At 54.6% G+C, this 17,171-nt stretch overlaps 1 protein-coding gene across 2 annotated transcripts; it reads left to right on the top strand.

Annotated features, from left to right (window-relative positions):
• The first annotated feature begins 43 nt into the window (after nucleotides 1-43).
• ATF6B (activating transcription factor 6 beta) lies at nucleotides 44-16,044 on the top strand. Of its 2 annotated transcripts, none has more exons than XM_077330913.1 (16): nucleotides 44-160; nucleotides 638-741; nucleotides 2,857-2,938; nucleotides 4,340-4,440; nucleotides 4,545-4,674; nucleotides 6,634-6,810; nucleotides 7,326-7,513; nucleotides 8,021-8,206; nucleotides 9,375-9,466; nucleotides 10,095-10,265; nucleotides 12,108-12,215; nucleotides 12,391-12,481; nucleotides 13,057-13,130; nucleotides 13,444-13,555; nucleotides 14,899-14,983; nucleotides 15,104-16,044. In XM_077330913.1, the coding sequence occupies exons 1-16, from the start codon at nucleotides 76-78 to the stop codon at nucleotides 15,379-15,381; spliced, it is 2,064 nt and encodes a 687-aa protein (XP_077187028.1). In that variant the 5' UTR covers nucleotides 44-75; the 3' UTR covers nucleotides 15,382-16,044. The 2 variants fall into 2 exon arrangements, with proteins under 2 accessions (XP_077187028.1, XP_077187027.1); XM_077330912.1 differs by having other exon boundaries at nucleotides 8,021-8,248.
• Nucleotides 16,045-17,171: the final 1,127 nt, after the last annotated feature.

Raw genomic sequence — 17,171 nt, 5'->3', positions numbered from 1 at the left:
GTGTTGCTATGGCAGCAGTGGGGGTGGGTGGGTGTGAGGCCGCGGCGGTGCAGGATAGGGAAAGGGGGAAGGAAGATGGCGGCGCTGGCTTCGGAGCTGCTGCTTTTGAGCGACTTGAGCCGCTTCCGCGCGGATAACCTCCTCAGCAGCGAAGATTGGGGTGAGGGGAGCATAAAGGAAAGAGGTTTCCTTATTGGTTGGGGGAAGGGGTCAAACCATTGCAGGGGGTCACGGGTGGGAGGAGCCTGGCTGCTGTGGGGGGGGCTGCGTTGGAGGAGGGGCTCAAATGGAGACTGGGAGGGGCCGTCAGGGTGGGTTTTTGTCCCCTCTGTGCCTTCAGCAGATTCAAACTAGGCTCCCGTTCAGCAGGTCTCTGTAACTGGGCAGAGCTTTACCTGTTGAATGTCTGCTTGCTATGACTCCTTGTTAAAGTTAAGGCGCTTTGAACAGATGGCGTGGAGGAGGGAGTTGGTTGGTTGGGTGCAAAGCTGGGCTGAGGCCTTATCAGACTGATAACCTGAAAAAGGTGTGCATGGGGGGATTGCAGGTGGTATGGGAAAAATGGGGTTGGTAGCAAGGAGAACGGGCGCGTTTGGTTATCTTCCTTGCCCCGCTAATGGCCGGTTTTGCCCCACAGATGCAGGTCTCTACAGCTGCCTGGACGAGGACAGAGATGTGGCGGCAGAGCTTTTCCCCTGTCTGGAGCGCAGCATTGTGGACGCCGAGGGAGACCGTTGTATGGTGAGAGAGAGCCACCTTCACACGTGTCTTAAGGAAATGCATCCAGTTCTCTCCCTTCCGTTCACTTGCTCTGGGACCCGCCCCTCTCTTACTCCTTCACCACCTTACGCAAGCCCTAAATATGGCTTGGGCCAATTGCTTAACACCCTCCCTCCTCCCACACCTGCCAGCCCATTTGCATTTGCTACTGGAAAGTTCCGTGGGCCGTGCTTGCGGCTGTGAAGACTGGATCTGACTGTTGAAGTTCCTGGGAAGGGCATTTCACCCTGCCATGCCTATTTCTTTAGTCTGCACTTATTCAACTCTATGTTTACTACATGTGCAGAAGGCCTAGATTCATAAAATCAGCATTGCTGTCAGATAGCTGTCTAGCTTTTGCTTAAAAACCTCCAAAGAAGGAGAGCCTACCCTTTTCCAAGAAAGCCAGTTCCGCTGAGGAACCGCTCTAACAGGGTAATGCTGATTGCCACTTTGGGGCCAGGAAGGGATTTTCCTCCAGGCAAGATAGGCCAGGGATCCTGCAGTTTTTGCTTGCCTTCATCTGGGCATAGAGCAGGGTGCGTGGGAGGTAGTTGTGAATTTCCTGTGCTGGGAGTTTAAGGCCCATTCCAGTGCTGTGTTTTTAAAGGCAAGACTGCCACCCCTCCGCAAACTAATATTGTGGGTTTAATGCAGTCGCCACACTGTGCTGATCCTACCATTTCAAAGATGTTCAGCTCTGATTTCATTAGCTTGGACTGGCTTTTCTCTTGCAAAAATGGCAGTCCCCTCCCCCCCACAAACTACAGTGTGGAGTAGAAGAAGAAGAAGAGTTGGTTCTTATATGCCGCTTTTCCCTACCCGAAGGAGGCTCAAAGCGGCTTACAGTCGCCTTCCCATTCCTCTCCCCACAACAGACACCCTGTGGGGTGGGTGAGGCTGAGAGAGCCCTGATATCACTGCTCGGTCAGAACAGTTTTATCAGTGCCATGGTGAGCCCAAGGTCACCAAGCTGGTTGCATGCGGGGGAGCGCAGAATCGAACCCGGCATGCCAGATTAGAAATCTGCACTCCTAACCACTACACCAAACTGGCTCTCCATGTTAGAATGTTAGTAGATGTTAGAATGCTGGACTGAGGAGACCTAAGTGTCACTTCTCACCAGCCAAACTTGCTGGGTGACTCTGGGCCCGTCATACACTCTTGCCCAAACCTACCTCACAGGGCTGTTGTGAGAGAAGCAGAATGATATAAGCTGTTGTGGGGGGAAGATCAGGGTTAAAAAAAAAGTAAAGTAAACGACAGTTGTAAGGGCTTGATACATGGACAGAAAAGTTCTGTGCAAAAGGGCCATGCAGGTATAGCTGCCTTCAAACCAAAGGATAAGCCTAATAAGAGGGTATATTTTTTAAAGTGGTACAGGAATTTCAGGCAGCACATTTGGTAGCTATAGCAATGCAGCATATTGCACAGTTCTATGGGAACGCCTTTTCTCTCCTACCTTCCCAAGAGTGTTAAGATCTTGAGAACAACATTTGTTCTGCATCCTTGGCCCAAAGCAGATGAGACTGGTCTGGAGGAGGGCCTTTGCCACAGCCTGTCCTGAAGGAGATCTGGGCTCTGCGGGGCCCTAACTAGTTCCGCAGGGCCTGCAAGACAGACCTATTCCCCTAGGCTTGTGGTCGGGGCCCAAAATTACCACCAAGAAATGCTGGCTTCTCCGCTGGGGACTGGCTCTTCAACGTTAAAGCTCCCTTGTCTGGCATATGGGGGGGTGGAGGGGGGGATTTAGATTGTTAACTTAATTACTGGTTTTATTACGATGCTGTTTTCCCACCCTGGGCTGTATTGGAGGGGTGGGCTAGAAAATAATGATGTACGCATTTGTTTTATTTAAAAACGGCACAGAGAGGGAACGGGAACCGAGCTTAGTCGAGAAGGACATAGAGCAGAGAGAGTGGGGGAAGGCGAGCCGAGATGGAACGAGGGGAAGTGCAAGACCACAGGGGAAAGAGAACTGAAACGGGACTGGAGCGGGGGAGGGGAGGCCCGTAGCAGAATGGGGTGTCCTCGCCCTTCTGTCCTCTGGTTGGATCTGTTTTGGTTTTCACACCATTCCTCTTTGTGCGTCTGTAGCTTGGCGATGGGTTTGACCTGGACATGGAAACGCTGCCGCCGGACCCTCCGTGGGATCCACTACACGATAACCTGTTCCAGGGTGAGCACTGCCAGAACTGTATCTGAGATGGAAGTTGAGTAGACCTGCTTGTGGCAGTGGGGCGGTCCCAATCCAGTAAGGCTTGACTTTACAGTCCATCGGTGAATTTCTGCAGCATTTGAGCTGTGGCTTTGGAGCTCCCTTGCCACTGGGGCTGTGGCTGTGGCCAGGCATCGCACACCTGTGTGTGTGTGTGGGGGGGGGAGGGCAAGCTGTTCATCCTAAGGCTAGGCCCGATGGTGTTGACAGCATGTCAAGGAAGTAGAAGGGATGGATCTAGTTCCCAGGCCAGGATGAAATTGACGGTGGTATAAGCTGCAAGAAAGGTATTAGCCTTGAGTGCGACACACAGCTTTTTTCTTTCCGGAATTGTCGAGCAATTTTGTGTGGTTCTGCTTAAAAGTCTGAGTCAGGCTTTCTCAGCCAGGGTTTCTTGACAGCCCTGGAAGGGTTTCCCAAATGAGTGGGAGTTGATTCATTCATATATATTTTTTTGAAATGTGTCGGGCATTTATCAGGTGATATGAACATTTTGACCTATTCTCCTCCCGAAATGGCCAATGATGGGCCAGGAGGGGGCAGGAAAATGAGGGGCCCCAGGTGGGCATGTCCCCAGCTCTGCTTCCCAGCCATATTCTGCAGGACTGTGCCACTTCTGGGGTTTCTCGAAACCTGAAGAATGTTTCATGGGTTTCTCAGTGGTAAAAAGGTTGAGAAAGGCTGGTCAAGGCGAATAATGTCATGTGACTGGAGCTGTTGCTAAGAGAGGAGGGCATAAAGTTTTGTTTCTGAGCTGTCTTTGCAAGTGCTCTCTGCCAGCTTTTGGGTGTATCTCCCCGAGCAAGACAGTGGGACAAAACCCCCAGGTTTCAAATGGAAAAGCTTCTCGTCTTCTAAGCTCTGTGCCAGATAAGCAGGGTTTTGGCTTGGATCCCACACGGCATTTCTGAACGTTGCCGTCAGAAACTCCCTGTGGAATCCACCCCTCCGGTGTGTGGTTAGGAACCAGCTGGAGCTGGAGCCCTGGTGAACGTTGAAGGTGGGAACTTCACGGCTCCCGGCAGAGCCCTTGAAAGAGGAATGGGAGGATCTGCTTTCTGAGGGATCTCAGATATGTTGCTGAAGAGCCCCCACTCCCTTCTGCACTGAGATCACCAAAATGCCAGATGATCCTCTCCAGAAATGGTAGTGAAGAGGGCATCGACCAGCACACTTGCCAGAGGAAGTGGAGGGGGCAGATTCAGTGGGATCTGCTTTTGGTGGCGCACAGCCTTAGGGACTGAGGGGGATTTCGCCCAGGCACAGAAATGAAACCACAATTGTTTTGCTTTTCTTCCCCCGGCTTTGTCGTGAGGGAAACGGATTCAGGCTAGTGGTTTGTTCCCCTCCTTCTGCCTGCAGAGCTGCAGGTCAAATCCGAGCCGGTCTCCCCTGCCTCATCACACTGCTCTGACTCGTCCTCTGCCTCCTCTTCTTCCTCGTCTCCGGATTGCCCAGGGCAGGTACGTCGCCCCGATCCCCTTTGGGTGTGTAACCTCACATTCCGTCTTCCTCCAGGTTTCCATGTTCTCCAAGCTTCATTGTTTTCCCCCCATCTCCCTTCCAGGCCCCCGGCCCGGCTGAAGTGATTGGGGTGAAGACGGAGCACCCCCCAACGCCACCATGCATGTTCGGAGATGTCCTGTCTCCCCCGTTCGGCACTGTGCACATCAGCGTCGTCCCGGCGCCTGACACAGGTACACAGCAGGGGTGGGGGTTGATTGATGGATTAGACCAGGGGTAGTCAAACGGCAGCCCTCCAGATGTCCATGGACTACAATTCCCATGAGCCCCTGCCAGAGAATGCTGGCAGGGGCTCATGGGAATTGTAGTCCATGGACATCTGGAGGGCCGCCGTTTGACTACCCCTGGATTAGACTTATTGCCCGTCACTCCCAGCGAGCCAGCCTGTGGCAGGTTACAAGACAATTCCAGTGCATAACATCCCATTAAAACCCCATTTAGAAGCACAAGCAGCACAATCAACCATGGTGGTAAACATAAGCGCCATCCTATAGCGCAGTGGTTCTCAGCCTTCCTAATGCCTTGACCCTTTAATCCAGTTCCTCACGTTGTGATGACCCCCAACCATGAAACGATGCAAGTGTTCTTTCACAGAAATTAAACCGAGACTGACCAAGGGCGTGAAGATCCATTGTCCATGATTGTATATGAATTGGGATTTTCTCCGTGGTTTCTCAGTTCAGTTCTGCCTCTTGTCCCACCGTGCCCATCTTGCTGTTTTCCGCTGCTCCAGACAGACAAACGCTCTATCACGATCTACCCCGCAAGGCTGTTGTGTGGATGGCGCCCCCCCTAGCCAAGCTGCTTGCCCTGCCGCAACCCCTGTAAAAAGGTTGTTTGACCCCTAAAAGGGTCCCGACCCCCAGGTTGAGAACTGCTGCTATAGCGGTACGCCTGCTGGAAGGGCATCCATAATGCATCAGCTGGCCACCACCAATGATGTACAGATTGGTGGTGAATGTCTTCTGGGAGGGGAGCCCTACCAGAGCTGTACCCGCCCTCATCTGTAGATCTGGCAAAGAGCTCCGTCTTAGAGGCCCTGCAGTAGGAAATAAGGAGAGGATCTTCTAGCTACGAATGGGTGCTTTTGGAAGCTGCCTCTCCAGCCATCGCAAGAAGCAAAGAGATGGTCAGAGGGCTCAAACGAATGCATGCTGTTCTGACTCCATATGCTCTGCCGCCTTACAGGGACCGCGTGGTGTAGGGGTTCAAAGAGCCACGGACTAATCTGAAGAACCAGGTTTGATTCCTCGCTCTTCCACGTGCAGCCAGCCGGGTGACCTCGGACCAGTCACTGTTCTCTCCGAGCGGTTCTCTTGGAGCTCTCTCACCCCCGCCTCCCTCACAGGGTGTCCGTTGTGGAGAGAGGAAGGGAAAGGTCTTTGTAAGCCGCAATTGGGTCTCCTTCAGGTCGTAGACAGCGGGCTATAAAAAGCCATCTCTTCTTCGCCACTTGCGGTTTTGTCCTCCACCGGCATGTTGACCTTTCATTTCCCTTACGGAAGTGCACTACCTCTTAACATTCTCACTGATGCTTTCATCCCAGTTAATTGGAATGCCTGTGACACAGCAGGGTGTTCAGCATATGAAGTCCAGCCTCTTTAAAACCAAAGAATTGAATGAGCAAAGTGTTGCTGTTAAAGCTCATGGCATATGATGAGAATCATAGAGTTGGAAGGGGCCATACAGGCCATCTAGTCATAGAATCATAGAATCATAGAGTTGGAAGGGGCCATACAGGCCATCTAGTCCAACCCCCTGCTCAACGCAGGATCAGCCCTAAGCATCCTAAAGCATCCAAGAAAAGTGTGCATCCAACCTTTGCTTGAAGACTGCCAGTGAGGGGGAGCTCTGCTTCTTCCAGTAATAGGAATGCGGCAGGGTAGAGTTCAACAAACAGTGGCTCAATCAAACCTAGCTTCCAGAGCTTAATTGCACACCCACATACCCTGTTCTCCTCTTGTCAGATTCCTCTCCCTGCTGCTCGAATCACATCACTCTGGTTTTCCGCAGGCAACGCCTGGCGCCGGAGGCGGTGGCCCAGCGGCAAACCCTGATCCCGGCTCGGACTTGAGAGCCCCGAAAAGGGGGAAGGCTCCTGCCACCTCGGTGACTGTCCCGTTCTGTTACAGGGAGAGCCGCAGCCCCCAACAAAGCCGAGAGCATCCTCAGCCGGAAGCCCCCCATCCAACCCAAGCCCCTGGTGGTCACCACTGTGCCGGTGCAGCCAGCCAACGCCTCCAGTAAGACCATCGTACTGCAGCCTGTCCCTGCCGCCCAGCCGCAGACAATTGGCCCTGGAATCGCAGGTAACCCAGCAACGGGGCCGCTTTCCACTCTGTGATGCCAGGGGCAACCGTTCCAAAGAATCTCTTAATAGCGGGAAGCAGAGGTACCACGTAGGTCCCTCAATGGCACCGTGGCATGGAGGTTTTCAAAACAGCAGCGGGGAGAGCCCTCCCACCCTGTGCCTGCCATTTCCAGCTCCAACCAAAGACGAAAGAAAAAGGCTTGATTTTTTAAAAGTTATTTGGGCAGGTTGACCCACCCCTCCCAGAATGGCCAATGATGGGCCTGGATGGGGTGGGACCATTGAAATCTTTGCCGGCTGAGGCTCTTTTCACTTTCCGGAGGGGGGGGGGCGCAGTTATCGCATTTCGGGTCCCTCGAAATCTGACAAATGCTTCGGCGGTATCTGCAAAGTAAGAGCTTGATGCAGGCTGGCTGGAGGAATTAGCTATGTTCCTTTCCAGGGCAGCAGGGAAGGGGACTCTCCGCCTTGCGGTGCAGGGTGTTGACACGGCCATCTGCTTTTCCCCCCCAGTCCCAGCGCAGGGCGTCGTGATCTCCCAGTCGGAACTGTTGCACCTCCCGGTGTCTGGCCTGATCAAGGTCCAGTCCCCTGTGAAGGAAGGCCTCCCCACAAAGCCCGCTCCCTCCGCCCCCAAGCCGGAAACCAAAACCATCGTCCCGGCGCCCACGCAAATAGGATCCTGCAGTCCGGAGATTGATGTAAGTCGCGCCGTTGCATCCCGGCTTCCCGTCCTCCCCTCTTTGCCGTCCTGGCGCTCCCCGTCCCGCCCTGCCCTTTGGCCACTGCTGAATTCAGCACTCGGGGTTAGAATCATAGAACCATAGAGTTGCAAGGGGCCATACAGGCCATCTAGTCCAACCTCCTGTTCCTCAGGAACAATTGCACAAACTTTGTACCTGGAAGATCCATCCCCTTCTGCCAACCCTGAATATCCATCCCCTTCTGCCAACCCTGAGCATTCTGGGGGTCATTTCTGGATCCAGATGTGCCCTTTCCGGGTAGCTGCTGAACTCTGCAAGCTCTTTTTGTGCCTCTAAAGCCCTTAGCAGCTGTTGTGATACCGGATAGCAGTGGATCCATCTCCTTTCCGGAGAGTGTGTCTTTTTGCTCGGATCCTTGCTCACTGGAACGTTATTTCGTCTGTTCTTCTTTATTTTTTTAAGGGTGTCCATCGCTAACATTTTTCTCTCGGTCCTCCTTTCAAGCTGAAAGTGCTGAAACGGCAGCAGCGGATGATCAAGAACCGCGAGTCGGCCTGCCAGTCCCGGAGGAAAAAGAAGGAATACCTGCAGGGGCTGGAGGCCCGGCTGCGGGAAGCCCTGGCCGACAACGAGAGGCTGCGGCGGGAGAACGCACTCCTCCGGCGGCGGCTGGACGGCGTCCTCCACGAGGTGTGCCCTCGCCGGTCTGAGACAGGGGCGGCATCCTTGCTGGTGAAGCTTAGCTCCTGCTTCCCCCTGCTCCTCGCCCCTCGCCCCCTGCCCTCCTTCGAGATTGGGAGCGGGTGGGCAGGAAGGTCTACGTCAGCTCTTGGCTCTCGTGGCCTGGGCAGCTGGGTCAAGAGGGGCCGATTGGCACTCTGGAGTTGGGAGGTTTATTGTTTGTTTGTTTAATATGTATGTATTTATTATTTGAGTTTATTATAAACCACCGTTCCCAATTGGGCTTACAGCGGTCCTCCCTTCCTCGCTTCCTTCCTTCCTTCCCTCCCTTCCTCCCTTCTTCCCTTCCTCCCTCTCTCCCTCCCTTCCCTCCCTTGCTTCCTCCCTCCCTCTCTCCCTCCCTTCCCTCCCTTGCTTCCTCCCTTGCTTCCTCCCTCCCTTCCTCCCTTCCTTGCTTCCTTCCTTCCCTCCCTTCCTTCCTCCCTCCCTCGCTTCCTTCCTCCCTCCCTCCCTCCCTCCCTTGCTTCCTCCCTTCCTTCCTTCCCCCTCCCTTGCTTCCTCCCTCCCTTCCTCCCTCCCTCCCTCGCTTCCTTCCTCCCTTCCTTCCTTCCTTCCTCCCTCCCTTGCTTCCTCCCTCCCTTCCTCCCTCCCTCCCTCCCTTGCTTCCTTCCTCCCTCCCTTCCTCCCTTGCTTCCTCCCTTCCTCCCTCCCTCCCTTGCTTCCTCCCTCCCTCCCTTGCTTCCTTCCTTCTTCCCTCCCTCCCTCCCTCCCTCCCTCCCTTCTGTTGCAGTCAGAGTAGTTCAGCAGTGGAATGGGCTGCCTAAGCAGGTGGTTATCTCCCCCTCACTCTGGTGGTCTTCAACCAGCCAATGAAAGGATCCTTATCCTAGATCCTTTAGGCTGATCCTGCACTGAGCAGGATCTCAGTATCCTAGGATCAGTGTCTCGGTAGGATCTCCCTGACCAGGATCCCAGGAGTGGACTCGGTGGCCCGCCTGGCCCCTTCCCGCTCTGTGATTCCACAACCACCAGGATCAAGTGGGACTTCCAGGTTCAGAGGAAGCAGGCCTTTGAACACTAAATGCCAGGGGACAAACTTGCACAAGGCTTCTGCAATGGTCAGTAGGCGGTTCTTGCGAAGGATGGCGGCTCATTTTTGCCTCTTCCCTTTCCTCAGAACGGCGATCTGAAGTTTGGCTCCGGGAATCGGAAAGTCATCTGCGTCATGGTGGTGCTGCTCTTCATCGCCTTCAGTTTTGGGCCGGTCAGGTGAGCCCCCCGCCCCTCCAGGCCCTGTGCGTTGTTACCCCTTGCTAAGTCGATAAGCTGCTTAGCTCACCTTTCCCTGTCTCTCTATGTCCCTCCCCCCAAGATTCATCAGGGTGGGGTGTGTGTGAGGAACGTGGCATTGGGTGCTTGCCAGGTACAAGCTAACCCTGGCAGATGTGTTAGGGCAGGGGTAGTCAAACTGCGGCCCTCCAGATGTCCATGGACTACAATTCCCATGAGCCCCTGCCAGCGAACGCTGGCAGGGGCTCATGGGAATTGTAGTCCATGGACATCTGGAGGGTCGCAGTTTGACTATCCCTGGGTTAGGGGGAGGCCCTATTGCTTGGGGGAGATGATCGCTGTCTGAATCTCTTCCCCGGGGGGGGGGGACCTCTTGAAATTCCCCTCCTCCCATTGTTGCCTTGCTGCTTTCTACTCTCATTCCCTGACTTTTGGAGATGGGGAGAGAGTGGAGTGGGAGTCCCCATCTGCCACCGAGCCTTTTCCGCAACGGCTGAAGTGTTCTCCTGGCAGGTTGGCGTCTTAGGGCGCCCCGTGCAAATTGAATTCTTCAGGAAGGCGTCTGAAACTTCCCTGCCCTTGACTCTGGATTTCCACCTTCCCCCAGCATCAGCGAGCGGAAAGTAGCCGACGTGGACCTGCCCAGGCAGGAAGCAGAGGCCGGTCCCAGCCGGAGACACCTTCTCACCCTCACGGAGGAGGCTCTGGAAGTCCCCGAGGAGGAGCTGCCTGAGCAGCAAGAGGAGGCTCCAGCCAAGCCTGGGAAGACGCCATTCCGGTAAATTGTGTGTGTGTGTGTGATTGTGGGTGGGTGTGATTGTGGATGGGTGTGATTGTGGGTGGGTGTGGGGCTTGGTAGCCCAGAGACTCACCTGGAAGGCCGCAAGCTCAAGTCTCGCCATGGGCCTCAATTCAGACCTGGAGTCCACCTTGGGTCCCCACGAGATGGACAGACTGGAGTAGATACGAAGGAATTTGTTGGGTGGTCCCAGGGGAGCCGGCCTTGGGCCCCTTTCTTTCAGTTAGTCCTACTGGCCCCCTCTGGTCCTATTGGTCCCCTCCTGTGGTCAGCTTGCAAAGTCAGGACTTCCATCGCACCCATTGAAAGGGTCCTGCAGGCCATCTAGTCCAACCCCTCTTCTCAATGCAGGACCAGCCTAAAGCCTCCAGGATAAGTAGCTGTCCAGCCGCTGCTTAAAGACCGCTAGTGAAGGGAGCTCACCACCTCCCTAGATAGCCAATTCCACTGCTGGACTGCTCTGATTGTCCAATTCCCCTCCTCTTCTATCCAGTTTTTGAAGTTCAGGCCGCAGAACCTTCTCTCTGAGGTCACGTGGAGGAGATTTGCTTCTTACTCGGTGCATGTTGCTACAGGTTCATTTCCAGACCTGTGACTTTTTGATGTTGCTGTTGTCATTCTTCAAGAAGCGTTTCTTCACCTCCTTGCTGCATGTATAAACAATGTTTTGGGGAAATTTGAGCTAGGGGTACCAGGATAATCGTAAACCTTTCAGATTTTTAGCCGTACGTTTTAAATATTGTTACCCTCCCAGAGCGACGTGGAAGGGCAGGATATAATAGGGGCCTTATGCTCTGCGGGGACTAACTTGCTGGTGGTTCCAGGCCCCCGGGAGGCGCGTCTGGCCTCAACCAGGCCCTTACCTGGTGGAATGAGCTTCCGGAAGAGCTGCGGAATTTATCAGCTTTCCGCAAGGCCTGCAAAACGGAGCTCTTCCAACAGGCTTATGGCTGAGGCCGGCGCCACCTGGTGAGATGGAGTCTCCCTCTTCTGCAGTCCTTCAGGCTCTCCCTTGTCTCCTCCTTGGGTAATGTCGCCATGTTGGGTTGGTTGATGTGTTTATGTATTAGGATGGCTTTTATGTATTAGGGTTTTTTATCGGGGGGGTTATATGTTGCTACCCACCACGAGCCTTAGGGGAGTGGTGGGCTATAAATCCTAATAATAATAATAATAATAATAATAATAATAATAATAATAATAATAATAAATTTATTAAAGGTAAAGGTATCCCCTGTGCAATCACCGAGTCATGTCTGACCCTTGGGGTGACGCCCTCCAGCGTTTTCATGGCAGACTCAATACGGGATGGTTTGCCAGTGCCTTCCCCAGTCATTACTGTTTTACCCCCCAGCAAGCTGGGTACTCATTTTACCGACCTCGGAAGGATGGAAGGCTGAGTCGACCTTGAGCCGGCTGCTGGGATCGAACTCCCAGCCTCATGGGCAGAGCTTTCAGACTGCACGTCTGCTGCCTTACCACTCTGCGCCACAAGAGGCTTATTTATTATAATGATTATCATTATTATTAATTGACTGGGACAAGGCTGCAGCTCAGTGGCAGAAGGTCCCAGGCTCAATCCCCGGCCCCTCCAGTTCAAAAGGACCGGGCGAGTTGCCCATAGGAGGAACTCCCTGTTAGGTAGATGGGGAAGGCCCCTGCCTGAGAACGGGGAGAGCTGCTGCCAGGCTGAAGGGACGATATCGACTTGGCTGGACTGGGTGCCTGATTGAGGACAAGGCAGTTTTCACGCGACTCTCTGTGGCCCCCTTTGGCCTGAAGAGTGTCTTGTTCTTTCGGCCCCCTCCCCTCCCCCTCCAGAAACCTCTCTGCCCCCTTCTCGGACATGAAGGACCTCGTGCTACGGGACCTGGACAAGCTGTTCCTGGCTTCCGACTGCCGCCAGTTCAACCGCACCGAGTCGCTCAGGTAGGCTCGGGTTAGGGGAGGGGGTTGCAGCCGAGCAATTTGGGGGGGGGGAGGAGTTGCTCTCACGCCGTGAAGCCCTTCTGCCGGTGAAAAGAGGGGAGGGCGACAAACCCAGCAAACGGGGATGATGGGACCAACTTTTCCTCTCCCCCTTGTTCTCCCCATCCCGCTGCAGGCTGGCAGATGAACTGAGCGGCTGGGTCCGGAGGCATCAGATCAATGGGCGGAAACCCTCGCAGTCACGGAAAGCCACGCAGGCCAACCAGGTAGGGGTTAACAGGCCTGGAAGGGAAGGCCTCAGCTGTAGCCTTGGGGGCGGGGAAGTGGGAGTCATGGGATAACCGTTTGGACCGGAAGGTGGTACCTGGAATCTTTGTGGCAGAGTTCCAGTAGCCGAAGGGAAAGAGCACCAGGTGTCTTCAGTAATAGAATTAACTGTGCAGAGAGAGAGAGAGAGAAAGATGTAACAGTCTAGCTAGCTGTTGTCTGCAGTCATGCTTCTGTTCAACTGCTGTTCTGGAGGCAAGCCAGGAGGAAGTGTGCTAAAAAACCAGGAAGTCTCCTGGTTAACCAATTGGGACACTGGAAGAGATAATTTGAAAGTCACCAGGAAGTGCCTATCTATGCTAAATACACCTCTCCAGTGCCCCCTGCAGGACGCCCTCTTATATTCTACTCAGTTATGCACACTGCCGATCTTGCATGTTCGTACAATCTTTGCTGTAGTTCCCTCCCAGAAGGCTGAGGGAGAGAGGGGATATTGCTTGGGAGGCGGTGCAGAGGCCTCTGTTTTGCAGGACCCCCGCCCTCCCATCTCAAACCACTCTCTGTTTCCCTTCAGGAGAAAAACAAAGAAAAGAAGCCCCTGAGCCCTTCCCGCTACGTCCCAGCCAGCCCCCCCAGCCACCCAGAGAGGTAAGCCACTTCTGCGTCAGCTGTCTTTGCCCTCTGCAGTGAGTCCCTCGTCCAGCTCCCACTTTCCCCCTCCACCCCAGCCGCTGATGGCCAGTGGCCCTGGCTGGTTCTGCAGCTGCATCTCCCTCCGTCCGGATGCTCCTCTTCCCAAGGGGTGCGGGAAGTCAAATGAATTCATCCGCTGGGCGCGTGTTTCCTAAGGCCTTGGTCCTTCTTGCCCTCTTCCCGTGGGGCAGGATAGGCCGGCCCTGGTGCCCATGGCTTACTCACCCCGTGCAGCCTTCCCCCACATCTGCTCTCCCCCTGCTTCCAGGAGTTCCCTGAGCCAGCTGCAGGTGTACCAGCATCCTGACCACAAGGAGCACGACTTCATGGATGCCATCGATCGGCGCGAGGATACCTTCTACGTGGTGTCATTCCGCAGGGTGAGCGGGAAGTGCTGGAATGATGGCCGGGAGGAGAACGGATTGATCGGAAGGGGCTAAGAGTCATGCTGGGTCGGCTGCAGGCCTGGGAAATCCAGCACCCTGTTTTCCAGAGGGTGCCCAGGAGTCTTAAAAAGGATGCAGAGACAGAAGATTCCCGCTGGTATCCAGCCGCTTACTTGCCCCAGTGGCAATTTCCCATCCCGGAAGAACATCAGTGGGAGGGGAGGGGGAAGTGGTCTCATGGTGATGCTCTAGGAATTTCGCTTTGTCTTTGTGGTAGAGATTAAAAGCAGAAGGCACTAGATTGTCACATTCAAAGTAGTTCAGCAGTGGGATGGGCCGCCTAAGGAGGTGGTGAGCTCCCCCACACTGGCGGTCTTCAAGCAGCGGCTGGACAGATATTTCTCCTGGATACTTGAGGCTGATCTGAACTGAGCAGGAGGTGGGACTAGATGGCCTCTATGGTCCCTTCCAACTCTAGAGTTCTATGACATCACGGCCTCTCCAAGCTTTGTTCTTCTCCTAGATTTCCCACCTTGCGTGAAGGGCGGGCAAGTGTTAGGCACCCTGACTGTTTCTGAAATCGGATGCTCCAGTTAGCCATCATGCCAAATAACTTGTTAATAGAACGTTCCGCTTTTATTACACCGTTAAGTACTATTATTAGAAGGAACCAAAGTTCACATTTCAGAGACTTGCTTTTGAGAGTCCCAAGTACAGGAAGGGCTTCAATTTGTGCTGCAGGCCCTGAATGACAAACTTTGGACAGTCTTCAGAGCCCAGCATTCCCCTTGGAGAAAAGCGACAGCTTATGTTCTCGGGAGGAGATCAGAATCACGTGGTGTTCTGCATAGAGTCCTCCGTCCAGCAGGGGAACTTGTGGCAAGGTCGGCCGTCTGGCCTTTGGGCCTCCCCAAAGAGGCCATCCTGTGACCTGTTCCTAACTGCCTCTGTGGGGCTGCCCATCCTCCAGTCGGAAGGCAGCTCTCCCGTGCCTCTTGGTGGCATCAGAGGTGAAAGCAGGCTGAGACTGAGGGACTGGCAGCCCCAGCAAGGAGAGGAAACTTCCGAGGCTCCCCAGAGAGTCTGGTTGAGGGGCAAGGAGCAGAGAAAGGGAGGCCTACTTTGCTGGGCTGTTGTGTTAGAGGGAAATGAAAGGAACTTTGCTGTTTCCCATCCCAAAACTGTTTCCTTTGGGAGGCTTTGGTACCACCCTTTAGGCCTCCCCCACCCTGTTCTGCAGTCAAACCAGAATCTCCGTTTCCTGTCCCTGACCCCTTATAGTTTATTGTTCCATATAACCCACAGCCTCTCTTCCCCCCCTCCTCCCTTCCCCTCAGGACCATTTGCTGCTGCCTGCCATCAGCCACAACAAAACCTCTCGCCCCAAGATGTCCCTGGTGATGCCCGCCATGGCCCTCAACGGTAAGAGGGCAACTTGGGGAGGGACCTGGGGAGGGGCGGACACAGAGGCCCATCCGCGGGCCGCCGTCAGCCCGGAAGCGGTCTCAGTCGGCCATTACCGTTGCCTTGTCTCCCCGCCAGAGAGCCTGTACAGTTCCCCGCTGGGCTACGAGGTGATGATGCAGGTGGACTGCGAGGTGATGGACACCCGCGTCATCCACATCAAGAGCTCCACGGTGCCGCCCTTCCTCAAGCGCCAGGAGGCCGCCCCGGACAACCGCACGCAGCCTTCCCCGCAGGCCTTTTCCGGACGGACGACCCGGGCGGCTCTGCGGGCCCACCGCCCCTCCTTGTCCTCCTCAAGCCGGCGGCAGCAGCCGCCCCGCAGCCTGTACTTGGGAGAACACGCCGGTGGCTAGCACCAGCCCCTCTGGGGGAGGGCGAAGAGAAGCTGTGACTGCATCGCGGAGAGCCCTGCGGATGCCCGACCCCCCGGCTAGGGAAAGGGACACGCCACTCGGTGGGGGGACGTGGTCGGCGCGAGAGACGGACAGAACTGTTCCCGGAAGCATCCGCTCCGTAGGGATGGCTGGGATCAATTTCCTCAGAGACACGTCCATCGTCCCTGTCCTTATGCGCCTCCCCCTTCTCGGGAAGCTTCTTCCCTAACGTCACTGCTGTGTCCAGGATCCGTCAGCAAGGATCGGCTCCTCCAGTTAGGCCCCTTCCCTTACCCGGATCCCCGGCCTCAGCGCTCGAGAAACTCTGTGTCTGTCTTTACTGCCCCCTGGTGGCGGAGACTGAGGGCTTCGCATTCGAAGAAGGGAAGAGGGGGCTGTTTTATACTGCTGTTTGCAATCTGTGTCTGTTTGTGTGTGTGAGAATGAAGGAAGGGAGGAGAGTTTCCTCTCCGTTCCACAAAGAGAAGGGTGTGTGTGTGTGTGCTGTCTTCCCCAAACCCCCTCCCCCCCAGTTGCTCTGATGGCACTTAGACCTGCCCCTTGGAGGTCCTCCTTTTGGGTCCCTCCCCCCCCCGATTTTTTAAAAAAGAGAGCTACAAATAAACCAGACATGGGACCTCACTTTTCTCTATGCTTTCTGTTTTGGCATTACAGTCGTCATAATTCCAGGGGAGCTGGTTGGCCAGTGTGTGGGCCGGATGCCGGACTAGATGGAGCACTGGTCTGATCCGGCAGGGTTTTTCTCATGTTCTTGTAAAAGGGATTAGATGGAGGATTCAAGGAGGATAAGTCTATCAGTGGCTACTAGTCATGGTGACCGAGGGGAACTTCCAGTCAACTTGAATCCCATAGCCAGGAGACAACATCAGGGGAAGGCCTTGGACGCTGTGCCCTGTTCTTGGCCTTCCAGAGGAACTGGTTGGTCCCTGCGTGGACCAGGATGCTGGACTAGATGGACCACTGGTTGGATCCAGCAGGGCTCTTGGAAGAGAGAAGAAGAAGAAGAGTTGGTTCTTATATGCTGCTTTTCCCTACCCGAAGGAGGCTCAAAGTGGCTTACAGTCGCCTTCCCATTCCTCTCCCCACAACAGGCACCCTGTGGGGTGGGTGAGGCTGAGAGAACCCTGATATCACTGCCCGGTCAGAACAGTTTTATCAGTGCCATGGCGAGCCCAAGGTCACCCAGCTGGCTGCATGTGGGGGAGCGCAGAATTGAACCTGGCATGCCAGATTAGAAGTCCGCACTCCTAACCACTACACCAAACTGGCTCTCAGAGATGCTTATTATAGGTGGATAAAAGAGTTGTACTCGGTGAAAATAGGTACCCAGCAGCTGCTGGAACAGATATGTGATATGTGGAGCCATGGTAAGGTCCATCCTTACAAAAGAAACAATGAACAACTCATTCTAGGAAGGGGAGAATGAACTGCTAATGTGGATTTCTTAAGATCGTTGGGTGTCTGTCATTTTGTGTGTGTGTGTGGGGGGGAAGAGTGTGTCTCTGTTCCACCATTTTATGTATCTTATATTTTCACCCAGTCTTTTTTCCAAGGAACTCCAGGCAGTGTGCACTGTTCTCCAGCCTCGTTTTATTCCTGCCAACAAATGGCTCCAGGACTCCCACCAATATCCCATGACAGAGTTCCCAACACTGCCCCCCTGTGTCCCCCAGATGCTAGTCCAAGAACTTCACCACCCACCACTCAGGCTTTCCAAGTCCAGCTGAGGGCCTTATTCCCGCACAGCG

Source organism: Paroedura picta, chromosome 3 (assembly GCF_049243985.1).
Source record: "Paroedura picta isolate Pp20150507F chromosome 3, Ppicta_v3.0, whole genome shotgun sequence".
Taxonomy (NCBI): Eukaryota; Metazoa; Chordata; class Lepidosauria; order Squamata; family Gekkonidae; genus Paroedura; species Paroedura picta.
The sequence above is the reverse complement of the archived record's forward strand: the minus strand, read 5'-3'. Positions and strand labels throughout refer to the sequence as shown.

Bases quoted from the DNA above. Each gene is read 5' to 3' on its own strand.
- ATF6B (XM_077330912.1), top strand. From the start codon at position 76: ATGGCGGCGCTGGCTTCGGAGCTGCTGCTTTTGAGCGACTTGAGCCGC. The intron at 2,939-4,339 runs GTGAGCACTGCC...TTCTGCCTGCAG, and splicing joins ACACGATAACCTGTTCCAGG to AGCTGCAGGTCAAATCCGAG. The intron at 9,467-10,094 runs GTGAGCCCCCCG...ACCTTCCCCCAG, and splicing joins TTCAGTTTTGGGCCGGTCAG to CATCAGCGAGCGGAAAGTAG.